The following is a 26,325-nucleotide window of genomic DNA, read 5'->3' on the forward strand; positions in this document are numbered from 1 at the left end:
CTAGAGAGGTTAGCTTACATGCTACAATAGCATCAGTTTTATCAGAACCGGAGAGTTTTTACTTCATTTATGGCCCGTCCCCACGGAGATGCGATTTCCTGTAACTGCACAACTTTTGTATCGTTTTGACCGACCATCCATACTCAGCTGCGTTATCAGAGCCTGAAAACAGGATCTTTAGAAACCGGGTCCCAGAGTGGGAAGATTTGAAAACGCCCTCCGTGGCGTGTGCGCTATATTTAGAATATTTAAACCGCTTCACTTTGCTGTCAGACAATCGTTGGCGCTGGCGCTGTTATCTGTGCTCTCTTTAAAGCCGCCAGACTCCACTGAAAAAAACAGTCATTTTACCTCACAGAACACAGGAGTTGCTGATCTACTGCCGCCTCAGTCGCTTTAAGTGTTTGTTCCTTTTGTTAGATCCCAACCATGTAAAACACCAAAGTCACACGCCGCAACCGGAAAGGCGAAACAGTTTCAGTCAAACTTTTTCGAGGACTGCAGAAGAAAATTAATCCTGATAAAAAGCTAATTAAAATGAGGAAGACCGTCTCACCTCAACACTCTCCAGAGACGTCGATCTCCTCAGCTTGGCCCTGCGGACGCCAGGCGGTGAGGAGTCCCCTTCGGTTCTTGACGGCGGCGAGCCCTCCGAGTCGCAGGTCAGCGCCGCGCCGGGCTTACTGTCGGGACGGGAGCGACGGCCGTAACGCTTCGTTCCCTTCACGAACTTCGGCTTCACCTCCTCTGGTACGACTGCAGAGACAAAGACGGACAGTCAGACGCACGGATCGTATGTAGGTCAGAGGAGCTGCAGAGTCAGTGCGGAGACTCAGAGCCAGGAAACAAGAACACATAAAAGGTCGGAGCCAAAATCTGTCACGCAGGAATCCTCCGCAGCAGAACCAGGACTTTAAACAGACTGAGACCAGCAGCACAGAGCTCACGACACACATGACACACAAACTGGGACGTTCTGGACCAAAACGACAGGAAATAAAACTCAAATCCACCCATTTTTAAGACCGGGTTCCTTCCTGTCAGGTTTGAGGTTTAAGCTCATTTCTATGAAAATCTAAATGCGGAAACTTGAAACCTTCTTTATTAAAGTTACATTAATGTTGCACAGTAACACATTTAATAGTTAAAATGGTGCTTAATTAGTCATGTAGCACACTTAAACTCAAATAAATAATATTAAATAATATTAAATACTGGGCAGAATGGGACAAAGTGGATTTTAAGGTGCAAGATAAAGAAAGAAAGGTGCATTTTTAATTAAGAAGAACTCCTTTATTAGTGTCGCAACAGGGAAATTCGATTTTCTCACTCTCCAAGTTACACACACACAACCCGAAATACACACACATGCACAGACAGGACCTATATACATGCAATTAATGGAGAGATGGAGCCACCAGTCCACGCTCCATTCATGGTCCACACAGGGACTTGAACCGGCAACCCTCCGGTTCCCAGCCAGGTCACCTATGGACTGAGCTACTGCCGCCCAAATCCTACTGTGGTAGGATCTTCACCCAGCAGCAGCGAGAGCACACTGATCAATAACGCAGCAATCATTTAATCATGCTGATGCTGCAAATATTTGCCGACTTCTGCAGCGTCACCCGAAACGAGATTGAGATGTTTGACTGCAGTCGTGGTGAGAAGGTGGAGCAAACAGCAGAGACGTAAATAGCCTCAGTGAAACAGTGTAATAAGCACTCAACCTCCATCATGTCTGCAGCTCCGCCACCACAACCTCCGCCCCAGAATACACACCGTAGTGTTACAGTGAGTGAGTTTATAGTATACAGACTATTCTGAAATAAGTCTGCTGTTTTTCTATATTTTCTTCTTCTTGATTCTAACACCAACAACACGTTAGTTCGTGTGACTTCCTGTCTGGGTCTCTCAGCTTCAAGCCCCAGTGGTTCCAGTAGTTTTTAATCGAACAATAACGAGGAAACACTGACTTTGTTGGGGACTATTTTCAGCGGAGGATGACTCCCCCCCTCCCTCTCCCCCCCCGCGGCTCAGGCCCGTGTGTACTCACACTACCTGGGCCTCGGAGAATGCTTCTTGCTGCCTATACGTCATCACGCCGTAACACGTCACACGCATTGATGACGTCATGGCGATGCGTGGCTTTGTTTCCAGATCTTTCCGTAGACCTCGGAGTTTTTGTGCGTCTTGTCGACTGTTTTTGAATCTTTTCATCGACCAAATCTGCAGTAAACACTCCACCTCCGCATCACACCAACGTCAACCTTTCACCGCCATTGTTTTAAATGTCCGCGCATGGTCCCTCCTTCTTTTTTCTACGTCCCAACAGGCGCACAGGAAATGACCTCAGAACCACCGTAGGCATCGTGCTCGTGCTCGTGCTTGTACATGTGCAAACGTGTTTTACAAAAGCCCACCTCTATCAAACGGGCCGTGGACGGCAAGGTGCGGTACGGTTGCACTCACACTGGTCAAACGAACTAGACTTTAGCCGTGAAACACCCTGGGGCACGGTACGGACGGACAGTGTGAGTGCACCCTAAGAATTGAGGAGGCTTCACGCACTACTAAGTGTGGACGACTCTTCTGTTTCTCCTTAATCAAGTATAAATAAACTCCTTCAGTATCAGACATACGGGCACTCTGACATTTTGTCTTCTTTCAGGCTGTGATACACACACTATTCAGGACACAGAACATAAAAACATCCCCACACTTCTTGGCTCCTGTGATAAAAACAGCTCCTCCTCTCTCGGGTCTTACCTGGCTCCAGGTAGCTGCTGTCATCCTCTGACGTGCTGAAGTCCAGAGAGCGAGACAGAACGGCCACGAAGCCTTCTTTAAACTCCTCAAAGTTCACCTGAAGGTCAAAGACAATTCATCTCAATCGTGTTCAAGTTTTATTCATTTTTCTAAACCTGCATTGATTGATTTGTTTGGCAGATATTATTCCTTAGAAGTGTGTTAGGGTTAGAAGTGTGGGCGGTACCCTGGCATAGGTGCGTTCCCCCAGCAGCGTGTCGAGCAGCAGCGGCAGGTGAGCGTCCAGCTGCAGCTTTCTGCAAAGCACCGTCAGCTCCTCTCGGTCCAGGAAGCCGGTGGCCGTGGTGTCGCAGCTGTCGAACTCCACCTTCAGCTGGGCGACGTAGTGGCTGTGCTCCGCCTCCTCCATCACAACACATCACGCTGCAACGCCAACACCTGGAGGGGAAAACATCCCAGCACGTATTAAAGGGGGGAAAAATCACAACATTTACCACGTGCATGTTCAGTGCATGCAAAATATGAGACGTGCAATTCTCAGGCGACACGGTGCTGTGGTGGTCAGCCCTGTCGGTCCCTGGTTCGAATCCCGGCTGAGGCCCTTCCGTGTGGAGTTTGTTCTCATGCACCTGTCAGGTAAATTGATGGCTCTCAATTGCCCGTAGGTGTGAATGTGGATGGTTGTCTGTCTGTTGATAAACTGGCGTCCTGGTGCCTGATGTCACCTGGGATCGGCCCGTATTCTATTAAAATTTTTGTTATTGAACTAAACATTAGTGCTGAAAATAAGGGTGCTATAAGACTAATTAAGCATCATTTTAACTACTGTTGGCCGGTCAACATGAAGCAATATTGTGATGTTTAAACATAACTTAATGTGAGAAAATCAGTGCGTTTACATGCAGTTTAAAAACCTGATTATATTCTGTCTTAGTATAATGTCTTACTGTTTAAATATGACAATATTACTTCACGCTGAGTTGCCAGAAATAGTTAAAATGATGCTTAATTATTCATGTAGCATAGTTTTTTTAAACAACATCAATATTTAAATAGAAAATAATGGCATTTTTAACGACCCAGTGATTCAAATTTATATCAAAATAAAACATATTTGACACAAAATGCATCCCTGCACTCGACAGATAGGACACACCTCTCCTAACTATTTTTATTTATAAAAAAAAAAATGAGGAGAGAAGGACAAATGGTTCAGTAAGAACTGTGTTTTTTAAGTGCATGAACGCAGAAAAAAGCATTTTGAGCCCTGATATAAAGATATAAATTGATATGTACTGAGATAAGATAAGATGATATTAAATTATGTGGATTAACGCGACATTATATGTTCATTTCAGACTTAAACTGGTGTCGCTTTGCAGTGAAAATTGTAAATGAAATGCATTGCTTTGTCAGATTTACAGCAGAACACATCAGACACTCGTCATAATATAATAAAAAGAGAACAGGGATCAAACAGGGAGAGGTTTGTGTCCTTCTCTGTGGGTTTCGTCCTTAACCAATAATGTTTCAGATGCCTGAAATATTTCAAACTGCACCAGAGATACGGGAAATATGCGAGTGAGTCGTCACAGTGGAAGTTAAAGACGCTCTGTCCATAAAAGAGGGTTTTTATTGAACGTGTATTGACAGATAAACAGTAAACCGTGTTGTTTAGCTGGAACACATCTGCTGTGTTTCTGTTATATAATCACTAATCTGTGCTCCTCTTATCCCCCTGCTCCTGCTGCACCATCAGCTCCATCAGCATCACACAGAAACATGCTTTCAAACATGCATACTGTCATTTATAATGTCTTAATGTAATGTAACTATCAGCTTATATCATTGTTTATGTGAAAACATATACATATAATGCAGAAATAGTGTATTTTTATGGTGCGATTTAATATATTTGTATTTATTCTTTATTTAAATGGTCATCAATTGACTGACATACAGTACTATTTAGCTATTATTTTTTATAATTATTTGTATTTAAATGGTCATCAATTGACTGACACTGGACATACAGTGCTATTTAGCTATTAATTCTATTTTTTATTTAATATTTATTTAAATTGTCAGCAATTAACTGACACTCAACAGTACTATTTAGCTATTAATTTTATTTTTATTTAATATGTATTTAAATTGTCAGCAATTGACTGACACTGGACATAGAGTAGTATTTAGCTATTTATTTTATTTGTATTTATTTATATAGTCATCATTGACTGACACTGGGAAAACAGTATTATTAAGCTATTTATTTTATTTTTATTTAATATGTATTTAAATTGTCAGAAATGAACTGACATTGGGAAAACAGTACTATTAAGCTTTTTATTTTGTATTTATTTATTCTTTATTTAAATGGTCAGCAATTGACTGACACTGGACAAGCAGCACTATTTAGGTTTAACTGAGGTTCTCATATATTTAGTGTAATAACATAATTATGTTTTTCTATATATTTCTACACTGTGAGCATCTACATGCTTCTAGTGGAGCAGACGTATAAAGTACAACATGTAGAAATCATTAAGTACAACACTTCAGTAAAAGTATTATTATTAAAAATAATATTAATATTAAAAGTCCTTATTTTCCAGTTAAAACAGCCGCAGTGACGTAACAGTAAATAAACGGTGTTTCGCGCGAGCTGATGAAGCTTCACCATGGGAACGGCGCCGCGAGGAACAAAAGGCTCGCGGCAAAGTGACCACAACACACACACACACTAAACTGATGGTGAGTAACCGTTAACGGCGGCGGTGAGTTCGGTTTCTTACCGCGGTAAAAAGTTCTCCTCCTCCGGTAACTCTCCGGGAAAACTTCACGTTTCCTCCATGGATGTGTGCGTGGAGCTCCGGACAGTCCGCCGCTACACCGCCGACATGAACCGAGAGTAACGGGGCAGGCTGGCACCGAGTCTGACCGACCAACCGTCCTCAAGCTAACGGTAACAACGGAGAGGGACTTCCGGTCAAACGTTTCAAAATAAGACGCCTCTAACAATAATAATAATAATAATAATAATGATAATAACAATTGATTAAATGATCATCAATTGACTTTCACTGGGCAAACACTACTATTAAGCTATTTATTTTATTTGTATTTATTCTTTATTTAAATGGTTATTAATTGACTGTCACTGGGCAAACAGTACTATTAAGCTATTAAGACGCCTCTAATAATAATAATAATAATAATAATAATAATAACTGTATTTATATAGCATCTTTTTTTTAAACTTTTATTTAAACATTTTAAACGTTTTACAAAACATTTCCTTACATATGACTTTGAAAATGCGCTGTATTAATGTCCAGTAGAATTAGTTAAAATAAGAGTAAATAAATAAGAAATAAAATTATAAAATTAATAAATAAGTTAAAATGGGAGAGAAGGAGGGGGTGAAATAAGAATAAATAATAAGAGTAGAAATGATTAAAACGAATTAATTAATGAATTAAATGATTAACTAGATAAATAAAAATAAGATAGATAGATTTCTTTATTTGTTTCCACAGGTAAATTCGCAGTGAGAGACATACATACAAAACAATAAATTAATTAATAAAATAAAAATAAAAAATAGTAAAATCTATACAATTCTTAATCATCCCCAGTATCATTTCGTGCTGCCTCATAAAGTGCATTTAATATGTTAAGTGGGTACCCTCAAAGTGCATAAGTGCATTTATCATTATCATTAAATCATTGTCATCAACAACAACATCATCATCATAAACATCAACAACAACAACAACAGCAACAACACCACGACCCTACGATCCCCACGATCTATAAATCACCCTACACATTTATGTATACAAATGTATGTATATATATATATATATTACATATATATATACATATGTGTAATTATATATAGCACCTTTAAAAACAGCAATTGCAAACACAAAAGCACATTAAAATTCATACACATAAACATATTCAGGGTCCGTACGGCTGCTTGAAATCCTTGATAATGCATGAAATGCTGCGTTTTCAAGGTTTGCAAAGTGCTCGAAATTGTTTCCACATTTCTTTCACAACCAACAGCTAAAGAATAGAAATATAATTAAATTTATTATATCCTTTTGGTGTTGTGAAGCATGCAAAATAACATCACAATAAAAGCACAGAGTCTTCAGTCCTGCATTGTTGTTGTTCCATCCTGTTATTAAACTAATGTATTTAATATACTTTTACAGTAAATGCAACATCCTTATTTTCTGTAGATATTATGGTTAGCAACATAGTAAGTATAATTTGTTCAAGCAACAGTTTTCAGCAAACTTTTTTATTTTATTCTGAATGAAATAAAAGCGCGGATCGTTTCCGGTCTTCACTGCGTCACCATGGCAACTTGACGACGCTCGGAAGTAGAGGTGAATAAAGCGAAACGGTTTTTTTCATTGAATTAATTTAAAATATGTGTTAAATCTCTAAAATTGATGAATGGAACTAAATCACAAAAAATAATATAATATTTTAAACACAACCCCACTGAGTCCTCTAACTAATTAAACTGTGTTTCTCCCTAGTTTAAAAAAAAAAGCCTTTAATATTTTTACTTTATTGTATTTGTAATGCGCAATTTATTTTATTTTTGTATTTATTTATTTTTATGTTTATTTTATCTTTTTATGTTGCTAATGTTTTAGTTGCTAAATGTTCTGAATAAAGTTTTGAAAAATAAAATAAACTGTTGAGTTCAGCCGCTGGGGGGCGCTGCTGCATTCAAATACAATAAGATTATTTAAAATAAAGACATCATCATCATCTTTTCTCTCATTTTTTCAAAAATAATGTCACTTTAATGTCTCTTTAATGATTTATAACTCTGTAAAGTTGTTTTTTTTTTAAACCAAAAAGTGAACTTTTTTGTAAGATTCCAATATTTCCTACAGCACCTGAAGGCACCACAAGAGCCCGCCCCTGAGCTGTGATTGGTGGAGAGGTCGGTGTCGTCCGAGGGGCGTTCAGGGGAGCAGGAAGCCGAGAATCAGGAGGAGGAGGACCGTGAATGAGTTAAATAACCTGATAAAACATCCACGAGGAGGACCGGCTCGAGACTTCAACACCAATTAATCAAACATCTCTACCTGCTGCACGTGAGTTCACTTCCGGTTTGTGTTGTTAGAGAACAGCTGATTGTAAGTGTCAGGATGAAGCAACAGGAAACACCACATGATGCTGAAAACAGCCGAAGAAGAAGAGATGTTTCTACTCTTTACCCCAGATCTTTGCTCCTGAGAGCAGAAGGAGTCTGCTGAGAGATACAGGAGTTAAAATACTGCGTTTAAAATGTTTCTGAAACGTGCAGAACTATTCATTTATGCAGGAAAATTCAGTGAAATATGATATTTAACTTAGACTTCTCTTTACTCATCCATCTGAGAGGAACTCCAGCAAGAAACATGGATTTACAGCAGCTTATAAAACACAAAAAAGGAGGTTTAAAAGAATACAATATAAGATAAACAATAAACTTTTAACATAATAAATATAGAAAGTACACAATAAACTCTTAGTTAAATATAGAAGGAAAACAAACAGTAAACAATAAACTTAGTTAAACATAGAAAGTAAACAATAAACTCTTGGCTAAATATAGAAGGTAAACAATAAACTTAGTTAAATAAAGAAGGTAAACAATAAACAGTAAACAATAAACTCTTGGCTAAATATAGAAGGTAAACAATACATTTAGTTAAATATAGACAGTAAACAATAAACTTAGTTAAATAAAGAAGGTAAACAATAGACAGTAAACAATAAACTTAGTTAAATAAAGAAAGTAAAACAATAAACAATAAACTTAGTTAAATATAAAAGGTAAACAATAGACAGTAAACAATAAACTTGGTTATGTAAAGAAGGTAAACAATAGACAGTAAACAATAAACTTGGTTATGTAAAGAAGGTAAACAATAGACAGTAAACAATAAACTTAGTTAAATAAAGAAAGTAAAACAATAAACAATAAACTTAGTTAAATATAAAAGGTAAACAATAGACAGTAAACAATAAACTTGGTTATGTAAAGAAGGTAAACAATAGACAGTAAACAATAAACTTGGTTATGTAAAGAAGGTAAACAATAGACAGTAAACAATAAACTTGGTTATGTAAAGAAAGTAAAACAATAAACAATAAACTTAGTTAAATATAAAAGGTAAACAATAGACAGTAAACAATAAACTTAGTTAAGTAAAGAAGGTAAACAATAGACAGTAAACAATAAACTTGGTTAAATAAAGAAAGTAAAACAATAAACAATAAACTTAGTTAAATATAAAAGGTAAACAATAGACAGTAAACAATAAACTTAGTTAAGTAAAGAAGGTAAACAATAGACAGTAAACAATAAACTTGGTTATGTAAAGAAGGTAAACAATAGACAGTAAACAATAAACTTAGTTAAATATAAAAGGTAAACAATAGACAGTAAACAATAAACTTAGTTAAATATAAAAGGTAAACAATAGACAGTAAACAATAAACTTAGTTAAGTAAAGAAGGTAAACAATAGACAGTAAACAATAAACTTGGTTATGTAAAGAAGGTAAACAATAGACAGTAAACAATAAACTTGGTTATGTAAAGAAGGTAAACAATAGACAGTAAACAATAAACTTAGTTAAATATAAAAGGTAAACAATAGAAAGTAAACAATAAACTTAGTTAAATAAAGAAGGTAAACAATAAACTTAGTTAAATAAAGAAGGTAAACAATAAACTCTTAGTTAAATATAGAAAGTAAACAATAAACTTAGTTAAATATAGAAAGTAAACAATAAACTTAGTTAAATATAGAAAGTAAACAATAAACTCTTAGTTAAATATAGAAAGTAAACAATAAACTTAGTTAAATATAGAAAGTAAACAATAAACTCTTAGTTAAATGTAGAAAGTAAACAATAGACAGTAAACAATAAATTTAGTTAAATAAAGAAGGTAAAAGTAAGTGGTATTAAATTAAAACATTTACACCCTTTTACCTGCAGCTGCATTAATAATATTGATAATATTGATAACTAAAGCTCCAGTCGTCTTGTTCATGTCTCCCGTAAAGGTCCGTGTGTGTGCGCAGAGATGGGGGGTCAGGCGTCCACGGTGGAGGGCGTCCACGTCGTGGTCGTCGGCGGCGGGTTCGGAGGCGTCGCGGCGGCTCAGCGGCTGAAATCTGCAGGACTCAGCTTCACTCTGATCGACATGAGAGACGCGTTTCACCACAACGTGGCGGCGCTCAGGGCCGCCGTGCAGCCCGGTGACACACCGCAGCTTTTATTACATTTATAATATAAACTTTTATTAAACTTACATTTTACTTTGGTTTGTTTTTCAAGTTCAGGATCGTTTTTGATTTTTAGATATTGACCCATTCTGATTTTATTCATCATTTATTAGTTTTGTTTACAAAATAATGTCGTATTTATTATTATTTTATCAGGTTTTATTCTTATTTTCTTATTTTTTATTTTTCTTTACATTTACAATTTTAGATTATTTTTTAGTGACTTTATCATTTTTTATTTTATAAGTTTTGCGTTATTTGTTTTTATATGTTATTTTTTCAGGCTTTTTTCTATAAATTATTTTTTTTTGTTTGTATTTTTTATTTGATTAATCTCACATTTGTTGCTCTGATGTTATTTTTATTCATTGTTTGTTTATTATTTATTAATTTTTCAGGTTTTCTTTTTTTGTCCTTTTGATTTTTCTTTACATTTCAATTCTAGTATTTACGGTTTGAACACAGTGTGTGTGTGTGTGTGTGTGTGTGTGTGATGATGTCACAGTGCGACCTTTGACCTCTGACCTCTGACCTCTGACCATCCGCAGGCTTCGCCCGGAGGACCTTCATCCCGTACGCTGCGACGTTTGGAGACAGTTTCGTTCAGGGTCGAGTTCAACGCGTCGACACCGACACACAGGCGGTCGTCCTGGAGGGAGGGAGGGTGAGGCATTTATATAAGTATAAACATTATATCATCATTATTTTACTATTTATATAAATATATATATATATTATTTAAATATAATGAAAGCAAGAGACCTTAATGCCAAAATGAAATACACAAATAAATAAACAAGTTAATTTACCATTAAATGGACCAAAAATAATATAAAATGAATGAAATTGATCAAATGTCACATAAAAAAATGAATTAATAGTTTTAATTATATGCGTCTTTAATTATTTGTATGAATTATGAACCCCCATTTTCTTTTTTATTTATTTATTTTTCTATTTATTTATATATTTATTAAATTTTAAATGTATTCAGTTCATTTTTTCATTAATTTATTTATTAATTATTATTTTAAATTGTTTTATTAATCCATTCAGTGATTTCTTAATACATTTCTTTATGCACATCTGAATTATGCAAATGATGAGGCTGTCATTCAGTTATTTAATAGAAAAATTAATAGATGTATTTGAAAATAAATAAAAATAATACGATTAACAATAATAAATAAAGTAAATTATATTAATAGGAATTAATACAAAAGTAAAATCCTTTTAAAAGTTTAATAAAACAAATATAAATTGAGTGAATTCATTAATTAATGGATACGTTTTTGGTCCATTTAATGTCATATTGAGTTAATTATTAATGTGTTTATTTTTCATCTGCAGGAGATCCATTACTCCCACCTGCTGCTGTGCACCGGGACCGACGGAGCGTTCCCCGGGAAGTTCAACACCGTGGCGTCGTATCAGACCGCCATCCAGACGTACGAGGACTTCGTCGAGCAGGTGAGTGTGTGTGCGTGTGTGTGTGTGTGAGTGCGTGGTGCATGTGTGTGTGTGCGTTTCACATTTAAAACCAAACAACACACAACTAAACATGAAAAATCAACAAAATAAAACAACATTTAAAAAAAATAAAGGAGGAGATCAGTGCTCAGAGACAGTATTGTATTTAAAAAGTAAACCTAGTTAAATTGGAAGAGGGCGTGCGTGGGTTTTGTGCGTACACATCGCACAAAATGCTTCTTGCTGCCTATACGTCATCACGCCGTAACACGTCACACGCATTGATGACGTCATGGCGATGCGTGGCTTTGTTTCCAGATCTTTCCGTAGACCTCTGAGTTTTTGTGCGTCTTGTCGACTGTTTTTGAATCTTTTCATCGACCAAATCTGCAGTAAACACTCCACCTCCGCATCACACCAACGTGAACCTTTCACCGCCATTGTTGTTAAATGTCCGCGCATGGTCCCTCCTTCTTTTTTCTACGTCCCAACAGGCGCACAGGAAATGACCTCAGAACCGCCGTAGGCCTCGTGCTCGTGTATGTGCAAAATAAAATTTTGTATTTGTGACATTACTACACAAATTATTAATATAGAAAATAAATAAAATAGGTCCCAAAATGGACCCTTGAGGGACACCGTTTTGTAAAGTCATGAAGTCAGAAAATAAACAGCTTGGACACAATTGTGTAATTTTCAAACCATTTAACTGTGTGTGTGCGTGTGTGCGTGCGTGTGTGCGTGCGTGCGTGCGTGCGTGCGTGCGTGCGTGCGTGCGTGCGTGCGTGCGTGTGTGCGTGTGTGTGTGTGTGTGTGTGTGTGTGTGTGTGTGTGTGTGTGCGCGCAGGTGCAGGCAGCCGACTCGGTGTTGGTGGTCGGCGGCGGGTCGACCGGTGTGGAGATGGCGGCCGAGATCAAGACTGAGTATCCCGACAAGAAGGTGACGACTGATCCTTTAACGTAGAAATGTGCTGAAATGAAAATACCTCACTCAGTAAAAGTATTAATTATTATTTCAGTACTTAATGTGTAAAACTGTATTTTTGCCGTATTTTATCATTATTTTATTTAAATATAATGATAAAATACGCAACAGACCTTGCTTAACAAAATAAAATAAATTAATAAATAAATGAGTTAATTTGACATTAAATGGACCAAAAACAATATAAAATATGAATTAAATTGATCAAATGTCACAGAAATAGATAGATATGAATAATACTGTTTTGATTATTTGTATTAATTATGAACCCCCCCTTTTCTCCTTTATTTATTTATTTATTTATTCAGATAGATATGAATAAATACTGTTCATTCTTCCGTGTCTCTGGTGTTCAGGTGGTTCTGATCCACAGCAGAATCGCACTCGCCGACCCGGAGCTGCGTCCCGGCGTCAGACAGCAGGCGAAGGAGGTTCTGCTGGAGAAAGGAGTGGAGCTGCTGCTGGGTACATACCTGTGTGGTCGTTTTGTGTCTCTTTGTGGTCGTTTTGTGCCTCTTTGTGGTTGTTTTGTGTCTCTTTGTGGTGGTTTTGTTTCTCTTTGTGGTTGTTTTGTGTCTCTTTGTGGTTGTTTTGTGTCTCTTTGTGGTTGTTTTGTGTCTCTTTGTGGTTGTTTTGTGTCTCTTTGTGGTCGTTTTGTGTCTCTTTGTGGTCGTTTTGTGTCTCTTTGTGGTTGTTTTGTGTCTTTGTGGTTGTTTTGAGTCTCTTTGTGGTTGTTTTGTGTCTTTGTGGTTGTTTTGTGTCTCTTTGTGGTTGTTTTGTCTCTTTGTGGTCATTTTGTTTCTCTTTGTGGTTGTTTTGTGTCTTTGTGGTTGTTTTGTGTGCCTTTGTTGTCATTTTGTGCCTCTTTGTGGTCGTTTCCTGCCTCTTTTTGGTTGTTTTGTGTGTCTGTGGTCATTTTGTGTCTCTTTGTGGTTGTTTTGTGTCTTTGTGGTCGTTTTATGTCTCTCTGTGGTCGTTGTGTGTCTCTTCATGGATCTGTTAGTGTTTCTAAAGCTCTGTGTGCGTTTCAGGTCAGAAAGTGTCGAACCTGCCGGAGCTGCAGCTGAACATGACCCAGAGGAACACGGTGGTGACCACAGATAAAGGAGACACTCTGACCACAGATCTGATCATCTGCTGCACGGGACTGAAGATCAGCTCTGCAGCCTACGCCTCCAGCTTCTGTGAGTACGAGATAGTACGAGGGAGAACTGTTATATATAAATTATATTATATATTAATATTAATGCATTCATGTAAAAGCTGGATCTCACTGCTGTAGTTGGTTGAGAACTTGGTTTATGGATTAATCTGCTATTTATCGATTGTTTGATTTGTAAAAATTAAAACAAAATATTAAAGTAAAGAGCAAGAATGTGAGTAAAAGTCCCATATTCGTCTGTGGGGCGCAGTTTCACCGTCTGCCACTAGAGGCCACTGTTTGTTTTTCACTGTCCACCATTTTGGATCAGAGACGATGATGTAGCGTTGTTTCCTGTAGCGCCACCATCAGCTGACACGTCCTCTTTATCAGTTAGTCACATAAAACCGTTGAGCGATCAGTTGACGTGTTGCTGTCGACAGCTGGCTGTCTGGCCGATAACGGCGCCCTGAAGGTGAACGACCACCTGCAGGTGGAAGGTTTCTCCAACGTCTACGCTGTCGGCGACTGCGCCAACGTCAACGAGCCAAAGATGGCGTACCACGCCGAGCTGCACGCTGCCGTCGCCGTTAGCAACATCACCAACAGCCTCAGCGGAAAGGAGCTGACGTCCTATCACACAGGTACACACACACACACGTCTGTCTGTCTTTGTTGTGTTGCCCGTCAGTGTTGCTGGTTGCCTGTTAGTGTTGCTGGTTGCTTGTCTTTGTTGCCTGTAAGTGTTGCTGGTTGCTTGTCTTTGTTCTTGGTTGCCTGTCTTTGTCCTTGGTTGCCCGTCAGTGTTGCTGGTTGTTTGTCTTTGGTTGCCTGTCTTTGTTACTGGTTGCTTGTCTTTGGTTGCTTGTCAGTGTGGTTGGTTGCTTGTCTTTGGTTGCCTGTCAGTGTTGCTGGTTGCTTGTCTTTGTTCTTGGTTGCCTGTCAGTGTTGCTGGTTGCTTGTCTTTGTCTTTGGTTTCCCGTCAGTGTTGCTGGTTGCTTGTCTTTGTTGCCTGTCAGTGTTGCTGGTTGCTTGTCTTTGTTGCCTGTCAGTGTTGCTGGTTGCTTGTCTTTGTTGCCTGTCAGTGTTGCTGGTTGCTTGTCTTTGTTGCCTGTCAGTGTTGCTGGTTGCTTGTCTTTGTTGCCTGTCAGTGTTGCTGGTTGCTTGTCTTTGTTGCCTGTCAGTGTTGTTGGTTGCTTGTCTTTGGTTGCCCGTCAGTGTTGCTGGTTGCTTGTCTTTGTTCTTGGTTGCCCGTCAGTGTTGCTGGTTGCTTGTCTTTGTTCTTGGTTGCCCGTCAGTGTTGCTGGTTGCTTGTCTTTGTTGCTTTTCTTTGGTTGCTGGTTGACCGATGGGGTTACTGGTTGCTAGGTAACGTCACCATGTTGCTGGCAATGGGCCGTGATGACGGCGTTGGTCAGTTTAACGGGTGGAGGTTGCCCCGTTGCCTTGTTGCTCTGGGGAAGAGTCGGGATCTGCTGCTGTGGAAGAGCTGGAGGGAGATGCAGCAGACGCAGCCGTGACTCACTCACCTCAGGAAACGTTTAAGCTGATTATTTAAGGCTTTAATGTGATTATTTAAAGGTTTAACTCAAACTTAATTACTGAATGTTTAAATTAAATGTGATTATTTAACAGGATATAAAGTTATTATTGTAAGTTAAACCGTTTCTGTGCCAATTAAACATTTAATCTGCCTGAAAAATAAGAAACAAAGCACAAACTTATAAACAGTTTCTTTATTATATTTTTTTCAAACAATAAATAAAAATATTTGAAACCCAAAGATCTTTGTGTTTCACTCAACAACAGAAATATAAAAGTGTGTTCATACAGAAAATCATCATCATCATTTGTCAGCTTTCGTTAAACAAACGGCTTCTTTTAAAACTCAGACTTTCACGATCACACACTTAAAAACACGGATGACAGGTTTAACAGCCGTCAGGAGGTTTTAGAGTAAAGCTAAAGTCAAACTGTGCAAAATAAAGCAGCAAAGAATCATAAATATCCAGAGTGCGGTTTACAGGATGAGTGAGTGAAATTAATAAAGTAAAAACGAGTGTTTAGAGACTTTTCCGGCCACCGAGCGGCTGCCTTCATACGTCAAATAAATACTAAATAAATAGATTTTTGTTTTAGCTGTAAATTTAGAAAAACCCCTGAAACAGACTCAAGTTTACATTCGTTTAAAAATTTAAAAAAACTCACATTTGACGAACAAAGAAAAGAGAAATTTAGCTCTTTGGTAAAAAACCAACAAGCTCACATGAAGTAAAGATCATCACTGACGCTCCACACCGCAAAGAATATTATTTATATGTAAAATAAATTTCATTATGAATGTGAATCAAAAACGTTTGTTTACAAATCCCACGTTTGTTTCAGGCCGTTGAGCTGAATCTGGTGGGCGGGACCTAAAGTCTGAAAGACGCGTCTCTATTGGCCAGCCTCGATCTGAGTGACAGGAGGACGGGTTTAAGTTATTCACGAACAAGCTTTCAGTTTTTGATTCGATCGCAAACTTTGCATTTTACCACGAAAAATAATAAACCGTTGGATTCAAACATTCAAAAAACTTTTCTTGGATTCAAACACCAAAAACTTTTGGATTCATACGTCAAAAAAACGTCTTTTGGATTCAAACAACTTTTTTGATTTCCATTCTTCATAGATGTGATTTTTCTGAGTTTGTGGTTTTTAAACGGTTGATCAGAAAAACTAGACCTTTGATGACGTCACTTCCAGCTCTTCTCGGACATTTCTCACAGTTTTCTGACTTTTAAACCCAAAACGATGAAGTTGGGGATAAAAACAATCTTAAGTTGCAGATATAAATGTGGCAAAATGAGTCAAATCTCTGCAGGAAGCACCAAAAATATCGACTAAAGAGGAAAAATAATAAAGAAACCTCCAAAGGTTTGACACAGGAGGCAGCGTGGGAAGTGTGCAGAGTGTTTAAAGCGTCACAGACGGGACTGGAGGCGTGTTGAGCTGAAACCAGTTAAACCAGCGCGAGCCAGGCGGGAGGGGCTGGTTTCATCCGTCACTTCCAGACGCAAATAAAAAAACTTTAAGCTTAAAGTCGCTGTGTTGAAGCTTTCGTGCGCTGGAGACTCTCTCTGGGACACTTTCCATTCTCCCTGCAGCAGAAACTAAACATCTTTCCTTTGATTTCTGAATTTACGGAGGTGAAAAGAAACAAAAGGACCTGTTAAATAAAGCGTGAGCTGCTGCTCCTGGAGGAATTTAACTTAAACAAACGCTGACACGGACATTTGAGGAGCAAAACACTGATTTCAGATTCTTCTGAGATGAAAAACATCAAAGTTTTTAAAAAGTTAGCAGCTTCGGTACGACAAAGACGTGACAAACCGTCAGATCTCCCACAATGCCCCTGGCCTCTACTCAGCCTTGCTGGTCTTGGCGTTGGCGGGGCGGCGCAGGTACGTCTGGTAGAAGAAGTTGGAGAAGAGCAGCAGGTAGCTGAGGTACATGAGGGCGGCCCAGGTGATGTTGTCCAGGTTGGAGGGGCAGTCTCCGTGCTGCATCCAGCGGTACACCAGCCAGCTGACCGTCAGCCCCATCCCCATCTGACTGATCTGGGCGCTGGTGATGAGCACGGCGAACGGCCGGGGCACGCGCAGGCCGGCGGCGCGGCACGCGTAGTAGCTGTACATGAGCGCGTGCACGCCGTAGTTCATGGTCATGAACCAGCCGCCGCCGGCCACCATGTCTTTGTAGGAGTACCAGGAGTAGAGCAGCACGGTGATGTGGTGGTACCAGTGCAGGAAGAGCAGCTTCTGCTTCCTCAGCACCACGAACGCCGTGTCGCCTGGAGACACGAGACAAACAACTCAATTAATCTGACGTTCGTTTACAGAGAGTATGTGTGCGTGTGTGTGCTAACAGCAGCTACATGTGATGAGAGTAAACCTGATTTATGACACTGAAGGAAAGAAAATCTGACTTTGCGTCTGAACGAGTTCACAGCGGGGATTTTAACGTAGACTACGATGAAAGCGAGCAGTAAAAAATATTATAAACTAAAAAAAGAACACGTCACGTCCTTTAAGAAAAACTAAACTGAAACCATATTACCAGGTTGAAAACAAAATACAAATAATTTCAGTTTAAATAATAATAATAATGTCAACTCTTGTGACGTTAAACCTCAGAAACTGAACGCACTTTGTTTTACAAAGAGTCGAGTTTTGTAGAATTAAAACACAAAGAACATGATTTAAATATTGGAGCAGATTAAACACCATTTGTGAACTTTGCACATTCCGTTAATACATTTTAGATCATTTCCTGTAAAAATCTGTAGCTTTCCCATTAAAAACAGTTCTATTCTGCATATGTTTTATTATTTTACGGTAACTTTTCTATTCTATGTTCATGTTTTTGACTGTTTCAGTGCTTTCCTTTAAAAAAAAAAACATCTTTATATGTTTATTGTGTAAAAACACAAAAGCAAATTCCTTGTATGTGAAAATTTAATTGGCAAAAAAACAACATTTTGATTTTAAAAACTCTTCAGTTCAGGGTAAATTTTAACCAACTGGGCTCATTTTGAAGTTTCAAATACAAAAATCAAAATGTTTAACTAATAAAGCCGTTCCTACACAGTCCTCCAATTGTGTATTTTAATTTTTAAGATTATAATTAAAGGCTTAAAACAGCCAAAAAATAAAGGACAGACAGGGAATGGGGTGAAAGAGAGGGGGGGGGAGACTTGCAGCAAAGGGTCGCAAGTCGGAGTCGAAACCGCGGAATCTGCCTTGAGGACCTTCAGCCTCTTTACGTGGGGCGACTGCTCTAACCGCTGAGTCACTGACCGCCCCACAAACGTGTATTTTGTATTTATATGTAGCTATGAAACTAGCAAACACAGCATCAGGAAATACTGATCTCATTAAAAACCGTCAGTCGGATCAAGAGCAAGAGGAAAAGCGCCCGACTGTGAACTGACCGAGCTCTGGAGCTTTGCTCAGGACGAAGGCGTAGGCCCAGAACTTGCTGACGGGTCCGTTGTAGAAGCTCTGGTCACAGATGGAGCGCCTGAAGCCGCTGGCGCTCAGGATGTGAAACATGTAGGAGCCCGTCCGGACGGCGCCGATGATACTGAGAGAAGAAGAAAAAAGGTCCATCAGACGCCAGAAACACAACAAGGGACGTTATTTAGGATTCAACCGGATGATGTCACAACGCAAACCGTCAACCGCACATCAAGCTTGTGTCGTAACCAAGCCCCGCCCACAGCCACTTCCTGTTTAATCCAAACAGGAAGTGCCAAAAGCGTCAGTTCTCTGAGTGTCCACTAGGGGCAGGTTTCATAACAGAGCAGTTTCTCATTGAGCCCCATGTTAAACAGGCCGTTTACACAGCATCATTAAACCTGTTTAAGGACAAAAGAACATTCTAGTCTGTGTGTTTAGCTCAGATCTCCATGACAACACTGAGGGGGAGGGGCTAGTTTGTATCTTATTGGAGGTTAAAGTTTATGAATAATTAGGGGCGTGGCCTCTTGAGTGACAGCTAGCCTCTGGCCCTCACTTCTCCTCGGAGGGAAACGTCAGCCAGATGGACGTATGCCCCTCCCCCCAACGTCACATACATGCCCTTTTTCAGTCAGAGGAAATGAGGCGGAGTCAAAGACAAGATGGAGACTCCCGTAGGCGAGGACGATTGGATCAAGTTGAGAGAACGGACCCAGACGGAGAGGATATGTTCATTTTTATACAGATGATGGTCGTTACCTGAAGAGAGCGAGGCTGAGCGACCAGAGGACGAGCGGCAGCCGCAGGTTCCATTTGGGTCGAGGCTTCATGTAGCGCTGACCTCCGAACACCAGGGTGGCGTACAGGACGCTGAACACGAAAGACTTACTCCTGCAGGGGGAGACAAACGGTTAAAAGGTAAATGTTAAAATAACACATGTGAAGGTCAAGACTTTTGTGAGGTAATTGTACAAATGCAACGGTATATCAATAATATCATATCACGCATGTGTGCAAATAAAACAGTAGCGTGCATCTTTGGTTTCCTGATGAAGGTCGAACGTTGCTTCTTCTCAAACTAGTTTTGCTCATGTAAAAATGTTAATCCAGTAATATTAAACTGGCAATATTAAAAATGCTAATGTTCAAATGCGGATGTAAAGAGGCGGTCGTTCAAATGCTAATCTTTATCTTGGGGGCGGCAGTAGCTCAGTCCATAGGTGACTTGGCTGGGAACCGTAGGGTCGCTGGTTCAAGTCCCTGTGTGGACCATGTATGGAGCGTGGACTGGTGGCTGGAGAGGTGCCAGTTCATCTCCTGGGCACTGCCGAGGTGCTGTTGAGCAAGGCACCGAACCTCCAACTGCTCGGGGTGCCGGTCACTGGCAGCCCCCTCACTCTGACATCTCTCCATTAATTGCATGTATATAGGTCCTGTCTGTGCACGTTGCGACGGACATTTCAGAAACTAAATAATTTAAATAAATGCTAAAATAATCTGCAGATTAATCAAATTAAAAACAGTTAATATAGCCTAATATATAAAATATTTCTTACACGTGAAGAACTGACCGTTTGTTACAGCAGAGCTTCTCTGGATATAAAATTAATTTGTGTCATGTTTAGGTTTTCATGTAAAACCTGTCGTGTTGTCATAGGCAACGTCAGTCACACCTGCGTCGCCTAGCAACAACAAACAAACCTGACAGACGTTCACCTGAGGCTTCACCTGCTGCACCTGTTCTCACGAGTGAAAGATAAATAAATCACAACGGCGCTGTGATTTCTGTTCATGCGTTTGATTTCCTTTAGTGAAACGCAACAAAACACTTTTAAAGTTACAACCAGGAGAGTTTTTCTACGTTAGAGTTTAGAAACAGGTCAAATATTTGGCTTTTAATTCTGTTAAAGTACTAAAACTCTGCTACAAGCAAACGTCCTGCATTCAAAATGTTACTCAAGTATAAAAGTATCAGCATCAAAGTGCACTTTAAATACTAAAAGTAAAAGTACGCATTATGCAGAACGGCCTATTTCAAAACACAGGTGCTGGAAATCCTTGAAACTGCTGTAATGTTAGATAAAGTGCTTGTTTAAGGTTTGAAAAGTACTTAAATTTTGTAAAGTGCTTAAAATTGTATCTACAAATACAACAAATACCTAAAGAATATAACTTTAATCTAATTTCTTATCCTTCTGGTGTTAAAAAACATAATTTTGATTGTTTAAAGCACAATATAATCTCTTTAAATAGGATTTAAAAAGGTGAAATAATCATTCTTAAAACATATTTGTAGAAATATGTAATTAATTGCAGCCCTGAGGCGCTGGAAAAGTTTTACATGGACCTTAAAAGTGTTTGAGTTTGATCTTGGAAAAGTTGCACGAACCCTGAAAACAATATATTTTTGATACATTAATGTAAATATCACTTTAATGTTGCAGCTGAAAAAAAGGTGCAGCCAATTTGATTTTCTTAATATACTGATGTGCATCATCTATCATGTTATTTCATTTCCTGATAATATTTCATATTTATAATCTTAATTTACTTTGCAAATCAACTATAAAGTTGCCAAATAAATGCATCTCATCTCATCTTCGGCCTCTTATCCAGGGTCAGGTCTCGGGGGCAGCAGCTTTAGCAGGGGACCCCAAACTTCCCTTTCCCGGGCCACATTAACCAGCACTAACTGGGGGATCCTGAGGCGTTCCCAGGCCAGTGTGGAGATCTAATCTCTCCACCTGGTCCTGGGTCTTCCCCGAGGCCTCCTCCCAGCTGGACGTGCCTGGAACACCTCCCTAGGGAGGCGCCCAGGGTTCATCCTTACCAGATGATCCTGAACCACCTCAACTGGCTCCTTTCAACGCAAAGGAGCAGCGGCTCTACTCCGAGTTCCTCACGGATGCTGAACTTCTCCCCCTCTCTCTAAGGGAGACTCCAGACCCCCTCCTGAGGAAACACATTTCACACACTTGGACCTGGACCTGGTTCTTTGGGTCCTGACCCAGCTTTCATGACCACAGGTGAGGGTAGGAACCAGGACTGAGGGTAGATCCAGAGCTTTGCCTTCCTCAGCTCTCTTTTCATCACAAGTGCATCTATAATGTTTTGTTTTTTTTATTATAATCTTAATTTCTAAACTAACTACAAAGTTGCCAAGCAAATGCAGTGGAGAAGAAGCATAAAGTAGATTAAAATAACATTTGATTGTAATATTTCATCACCTGGGAGTGGTGGAAACTTTAACCAGAATAACCGGATCCACCTGAATTAAGAACATACCACACATGCCTGAGTGTGACATCACGGTGGCTGCCTCACCTGCAGTGCACCTGTGATATCCGCAGAGCACACTTCTATAACGCTCTGGCGGTGTCTCAGATTCCCTTTTAGCTCTTTTTAATCCACAGAACACTTTGTTACATGTTCGCCCCAAATCTCACCTGCACCAAACCCCCTTCACTTTACTACATTTTAACTTATCTGCCATATCTGGACATTAAACATACTTCCCACAAACAAAGTGAACATATTTTTCTGATAAGTCATAAGAGCTTATTCATTCGGCATAAAAACAAATATAAGAAAAGCCACTTCACCCCACAAAATCATGGATATTCAAATGGATCATGTCTGTGTTTGCAGCCACCTCCACGCTCGCCTAACGTCAAAAATGGCGCCTTCTCAGTATCGAGCAAACCGGTTCAGGTGGATGTTTGGTGAAATGGGGGCTGTTTTGGGGTCCTGGGTGTGTGCCGAATTAAAGACAGGACCCGAATCAACCAAAAACTGCCTTCATGCACATTTAAAACAACACACACCTTCAACCATAGCGAGGTAAATTTAAAAATGCTGTTTTTTAAAAGGAATTCGGAGCGAAGCTTTTTTTGCAGAAACCACAGTTTATCGGGGTGTTTCTGCTCTTCCTGACACATGTGGGGATTCAAACCCTCAGCAGAAGCACTGGAGTCAACTTTAAGGTTATTAAATCACAGTTTATACTTAAATATAAGTTATTTTTTAAAGCTTACCAGTTCGCTCGCATCCACTCTATCGCGCCTCTCTCGTCGAACCGCCGCTCGAAGCTGTACTCGGCCAGCGGGAGGTGGAAGTCGCTCTCATTCATCTTTATTATTAATTTATTATTATTTTATTATTAAATATATTAATCAAGTCTCCACTCGGTGTCTCCTTCTCCCTGTGCTCCTGCCGTCTGTGCTCTCACCTGTGTCACGCTCCTAATTAAAGCCTATTAGCAGGGGGCGGGGCTTCCGGGACACACCTGCTTTCTGCTTCCGGTTTTGCTATTTATGGTTATTTATTTCTGTTTCTGTACAAAACTCACTTTAAAACATAGATAAATTAATACATTCATCATGAAATACATTTAAATAAATACAAAAATAAATTGAGTGATACAAAAGATGAAGATTAATCAGGAAATCAAATTAAAATGCAGAAATTAAATAGTTAATTAATTAATAAATACATTTAAATGAAAACAAAATAAATAGAAAAATAAATTAGGTAATACAAAATGTAAAGATTAAACAGGAAAGTAAAATAAAATGGAAAAAATAATATAATACAGAACATGAAGAAGAAATAATACATATATTTAAAATACATTTAAATAAATTAAAGATAAATTAACCATTAATTAAATTAAATTAAATTTAATTTAAATGAAAAAAGGGATTAAATAGATAAAAAAATAGAGTAAATACATAGGGGAATTAATTCAATGTAAATGTCAATAAATAAATAAAAATATCTAGGCAGTAGCTCAGTCCATAGGTGACTTGGCTGGGAACCGTAGGGTCGCTGGTTCAAGTCCCTGTGCGGACCATGTATGGAGCGTGGACTGGTGGCTGGAGAGGTGCCAGTTCATCTCCTGGGAACTGTCGAGGTGCTGTTGAGCAAGGCACCGAACCCCCAACTGCTCGGGGCGCTGGTCACCGGCAGCCCCCTCGCTCTAACATCTCTCCTTTAATTGCATGTATATAGGTCCTGTTTGTGCATGTGTGTGTGTGTGTGTGTGTGTGACATGTATAATAATAAGAGTGAAAAAATTAAATTTCCCCGTGCGGGATAAATAAAGTACTTCTTCTTCTTCTTCTTCTTCAAAATAATAAAATAAAAACAAAAAACAGACAATTAAATAAATAATACAAACTAAAAATGAATAAATAAAAATTTGATAGGCTTTTAATTATGACATATTAAATTATTACTTTTATTTTGTTGTTTTTTTAATCTGCTCTGTCCGCTCTGACGTCTGCTTACGTCACCGTTACGTCACGTCAACGATGCGGAAGTTGAAGTCACCGTGGAGAACGTAAACTAATGTCAAGCAGCCGCTGAAAACAGAGAAAAGAGAAGAAGAAGAAGAAGAAGAGAGAAAAAAAGAAGAAGAAGAAGAGAAAACAACCGGAGGGAACACCGACCCGTGCGGACGCTTCATCCCCAGCTGCACTTTCACCGCTGCCGGCATGTAACCATTACTCTCCGGTCACTTAACCGTAACATCTGCCGTCTGTGTGGCCGTCAGTACCGACACCGTGACCGTTAGTGTTACCGTTACCGTTAAATGGACCCACCGGGGGACTCGGAGCCCACCCCGCCGCTCCTGTGGTGCTTCACGGGTCGCTAGAACAGCTCGGAGCCCCTTTTCATCACCTTCTCTCCGGAAGGTAAGAAGCGAAACCCCTTTGAAAAAATCACATTTCCAGACTTGTTTTGATTTTTAGCTCAATTATTCACATTTATTATTACAAATAAAGATGTTTCCCGATTTATTAGCATCTTTTAATGAATTCGGCGCACATATTATACCAGCAAACAGCAGATTATATTTGTAAAATGGCCACTTTTACAACCCATCGCCCGGTGACGGCTGCTGGTCCACCCCGCTGAGCGGTGGCCAGAAGCAACGCGAGTCTCTTGGAAAAGTCGACATTTTAGCAAAAGTAGAGCAAGTTGGTTGATTATATACAAGCCGAACTGTAAAGTATCAGCCTGTGGTTTATGAAATACCTTAAGTAATTTATTAGATCCTAATTCTTATGGAGAATAACCCAGATAAGTGTTAAATTGGTAATTTTTGAAAGGGGTTCAGGCGCGCTTGCAGCTTCGGAGAACAGCGGGTGTCGGAGCTCGTAAAAGCAGCAAAAAGCGGATCTTTTTCGCCAACATTCCCGCCTCCTCGCTCTTAAATTAAGTGCATATGTGCATGTTTTATGTTTGCAGTTTTGTTTTATGGACCAAACTGCAAAGATCATCCGTGAAATGCTTTAAAATGCACCGGGTCCCGTGTGCAGCATCAGGGATGTGGAGGTCGAGCAACCTTTGGGATGACATGACATGAAGCATCATCACATCGCTGCTGCTGCTGCTGCTGTTCATGATGATGATTATTATTATTATTATTATTATTATGTAAGCACTTGTGAATTAAAATGTAAAAATTAAATAATGAATACATTTAAATAAATCTACAAATAAATTAAGTAATACAAAAGGTGAAGATTAAACAGGAAAGTCAGTTAAAATGTTAAAATTAATTAATAAATACATTTAAATAAAAAAAATTTTTTTTTTAAATAAATGAAGTAAAACAAAAGGTGAAGATTTAACGTGTGTGTGTGTGTGTGTGTGTGTGTGTGTGTGTGTGTGTGTGTGTGTGTGTGTGTGTGTGTGTGTGTGTGTGTGTGTGTGTGTGTGTGTGTGTGTGTGTGTGTGTGTGTGTGTGTGTGTGTGTGTGTGTGTGTGTGTGTGTGTGTGTGTGTGTGTGTGTGTGTGTAAATAGTACTATTATTGGAAATAAACAATAAAATAAATTGGAATAAACTATAATCAACAATATTCTTTTTTAAAAATGGATAAAAAATAACTAAGACAAATTACTTATAAAACTTATGAATAAATAAAAATAATATTAAATGAATTAGAGTAAACTAAAATATATAGATTTAAAACTAAATCAATAGTATATATTTGTCTCTCTCTTTCCCTTAATCTGGGGGGGGGGGATTACCCAGAGTTCATAGCGGCACGGCATTAAACACTGGGTTACCAGGGGAAGTTTCACACGTGAGCGCTGAGCCTGGAATATTAAAATGACAGTGAAACATTAACACAAAGGATTTAAGGCCGCATGAAATCAGAGTCTGCAGTCAGCTGCTTTATTCATCAGCCACGTCTTTAACTTTTGATGATATTTATGAATGAATTAAAAGATTCTTCTGTTTTATAAAAACCCTGAGGCGTTCAGTCTCGCTCCGCTGTAAAAAAAACAACAACCCAAGTTTTAGCGTTAAACAACATGTTTTGGCGTTGTTATGGTAACATGATATGTGGCTGCAAAGTGATCAGGGTTCCTGTTGATCTCCATTTTGCGGATTCACGCAGTCAAGCGCTTTACCAGGGGACGTCAGTTTAGTCCACGAGGGTTCAGAGTTCAGAGTGCAGAGTTCAGGGTGCAGAGTTCAGGGTGCATGGTTCAGGGTGCAGGGTTCAGGGTGCAGAGTTCAGGGTGCAGGGTGCAGAGTTCAGGGTGCAGAGTTCAGGGTGCAGAGTGCAGGGTGCAGGGTGCAGAGTTCAGGGTTCAGGGTGCAGAGTTCAGGGTGCAGAGTTCAGGGTT

The 26,325-nt window shown here is 39.1% G+C and overlaps 3 protein-coding genes across 3 annotated transcripts in view; 1 reads left to right on the forward strand and 2 right to left on the reverse strand.

Moving 5' to 3' along the window:
• Positions 1-5,686, reverse strand: part of ninl (ninein-like) — a 35,964-nt gene extending 30,278 nt beyond the window's left edge. The window contains exons 1-4 of the mRNA XM_083922859.1: positions 5,565-5,686; positions 2,996-3,207; positions 2,770-2,866; positions 557-756 (exon numbers count right to left, since the gene is read on the reverse strand). Of these exons, the coding sequence (XP_083778985.1) occupies positions 557-756; positions 2,770-2,866; positions 2,996-3,178 (480 nt within the window). The 5' untranslated portion in view covers positions 3,179-3,207; positions 5,565-5,686. The remainder of the gene's footprint in view (positions 1-556; positions 757-2,769; positions 2,867-2,995; positions 3,208-5,564) is intronic.
• A 2,105-nt stretch (positions 5,687-7,791) lies between these two features.
• On the forward strand, positions 7,792-15,463 carry aifm2 (AIF family member 2). The gene is made up of 9 exons (XM_083922866.1): positions 7,792-7,898; positions 9,863-10,057; positions 10,633-10,748; positions 11,435-11,554; positions 12,402-12,494; positions 12,896-13,004; positions 13,571-13,723; positions 14,124-14,324; positions 15,049-15,463. The coding sequence occupies exons 2-9, from the start codon at positions 9,883-9,885 to the stop codon at positions 15,198-15,200; spliced, it is 1,119 nt and encodes a 372-aa protein (XP_083778992.1). The 5' UTR covers positions 7,792-7,898; positions 9,863-9,882; the 3' UTR covers positions 15,201-15,463.
• Positions 15,464-15,483: 20 nt separating this feature from the next.
• LOC310953732 (very long chain fatty acid elongase 6-like) lies at positions 15,484-22,884 on the reverse strand. The gene is made up of 4 exons (XM_083922867.1): positions 22,715-22,884; positions 19,440-19,571; positions 18,653-18,804; positions 15,484-17,512 (listed from the first exon to the last, which is right to left on the reverse strand). Exons 1-4 carry the CDS (start codon positions 22,807-22,809, stop codon positions 17,082-17,084), a joined length of 810 nt encoding a protein of 269 aa, XP_083778993.1. The 5' UTR covers positions 22,810-22,884; the 3' UTR covers positions 15,484-17,081.
• Between the last annotated feature and the right edge of the window lie 3,441 nt (positions 22,885-26,325).

This window comes from Echiichthys vipera (genome assembly GCF_963691815.1).
Source record: "Echiichthys vipera genome assembly, chromosome: 11".
NCBI lineage: Eukaryota > Metazoa > Chordata > Actinopteri > Perciformes > Trachinidae > Echiichthys > Echiichthys vipera.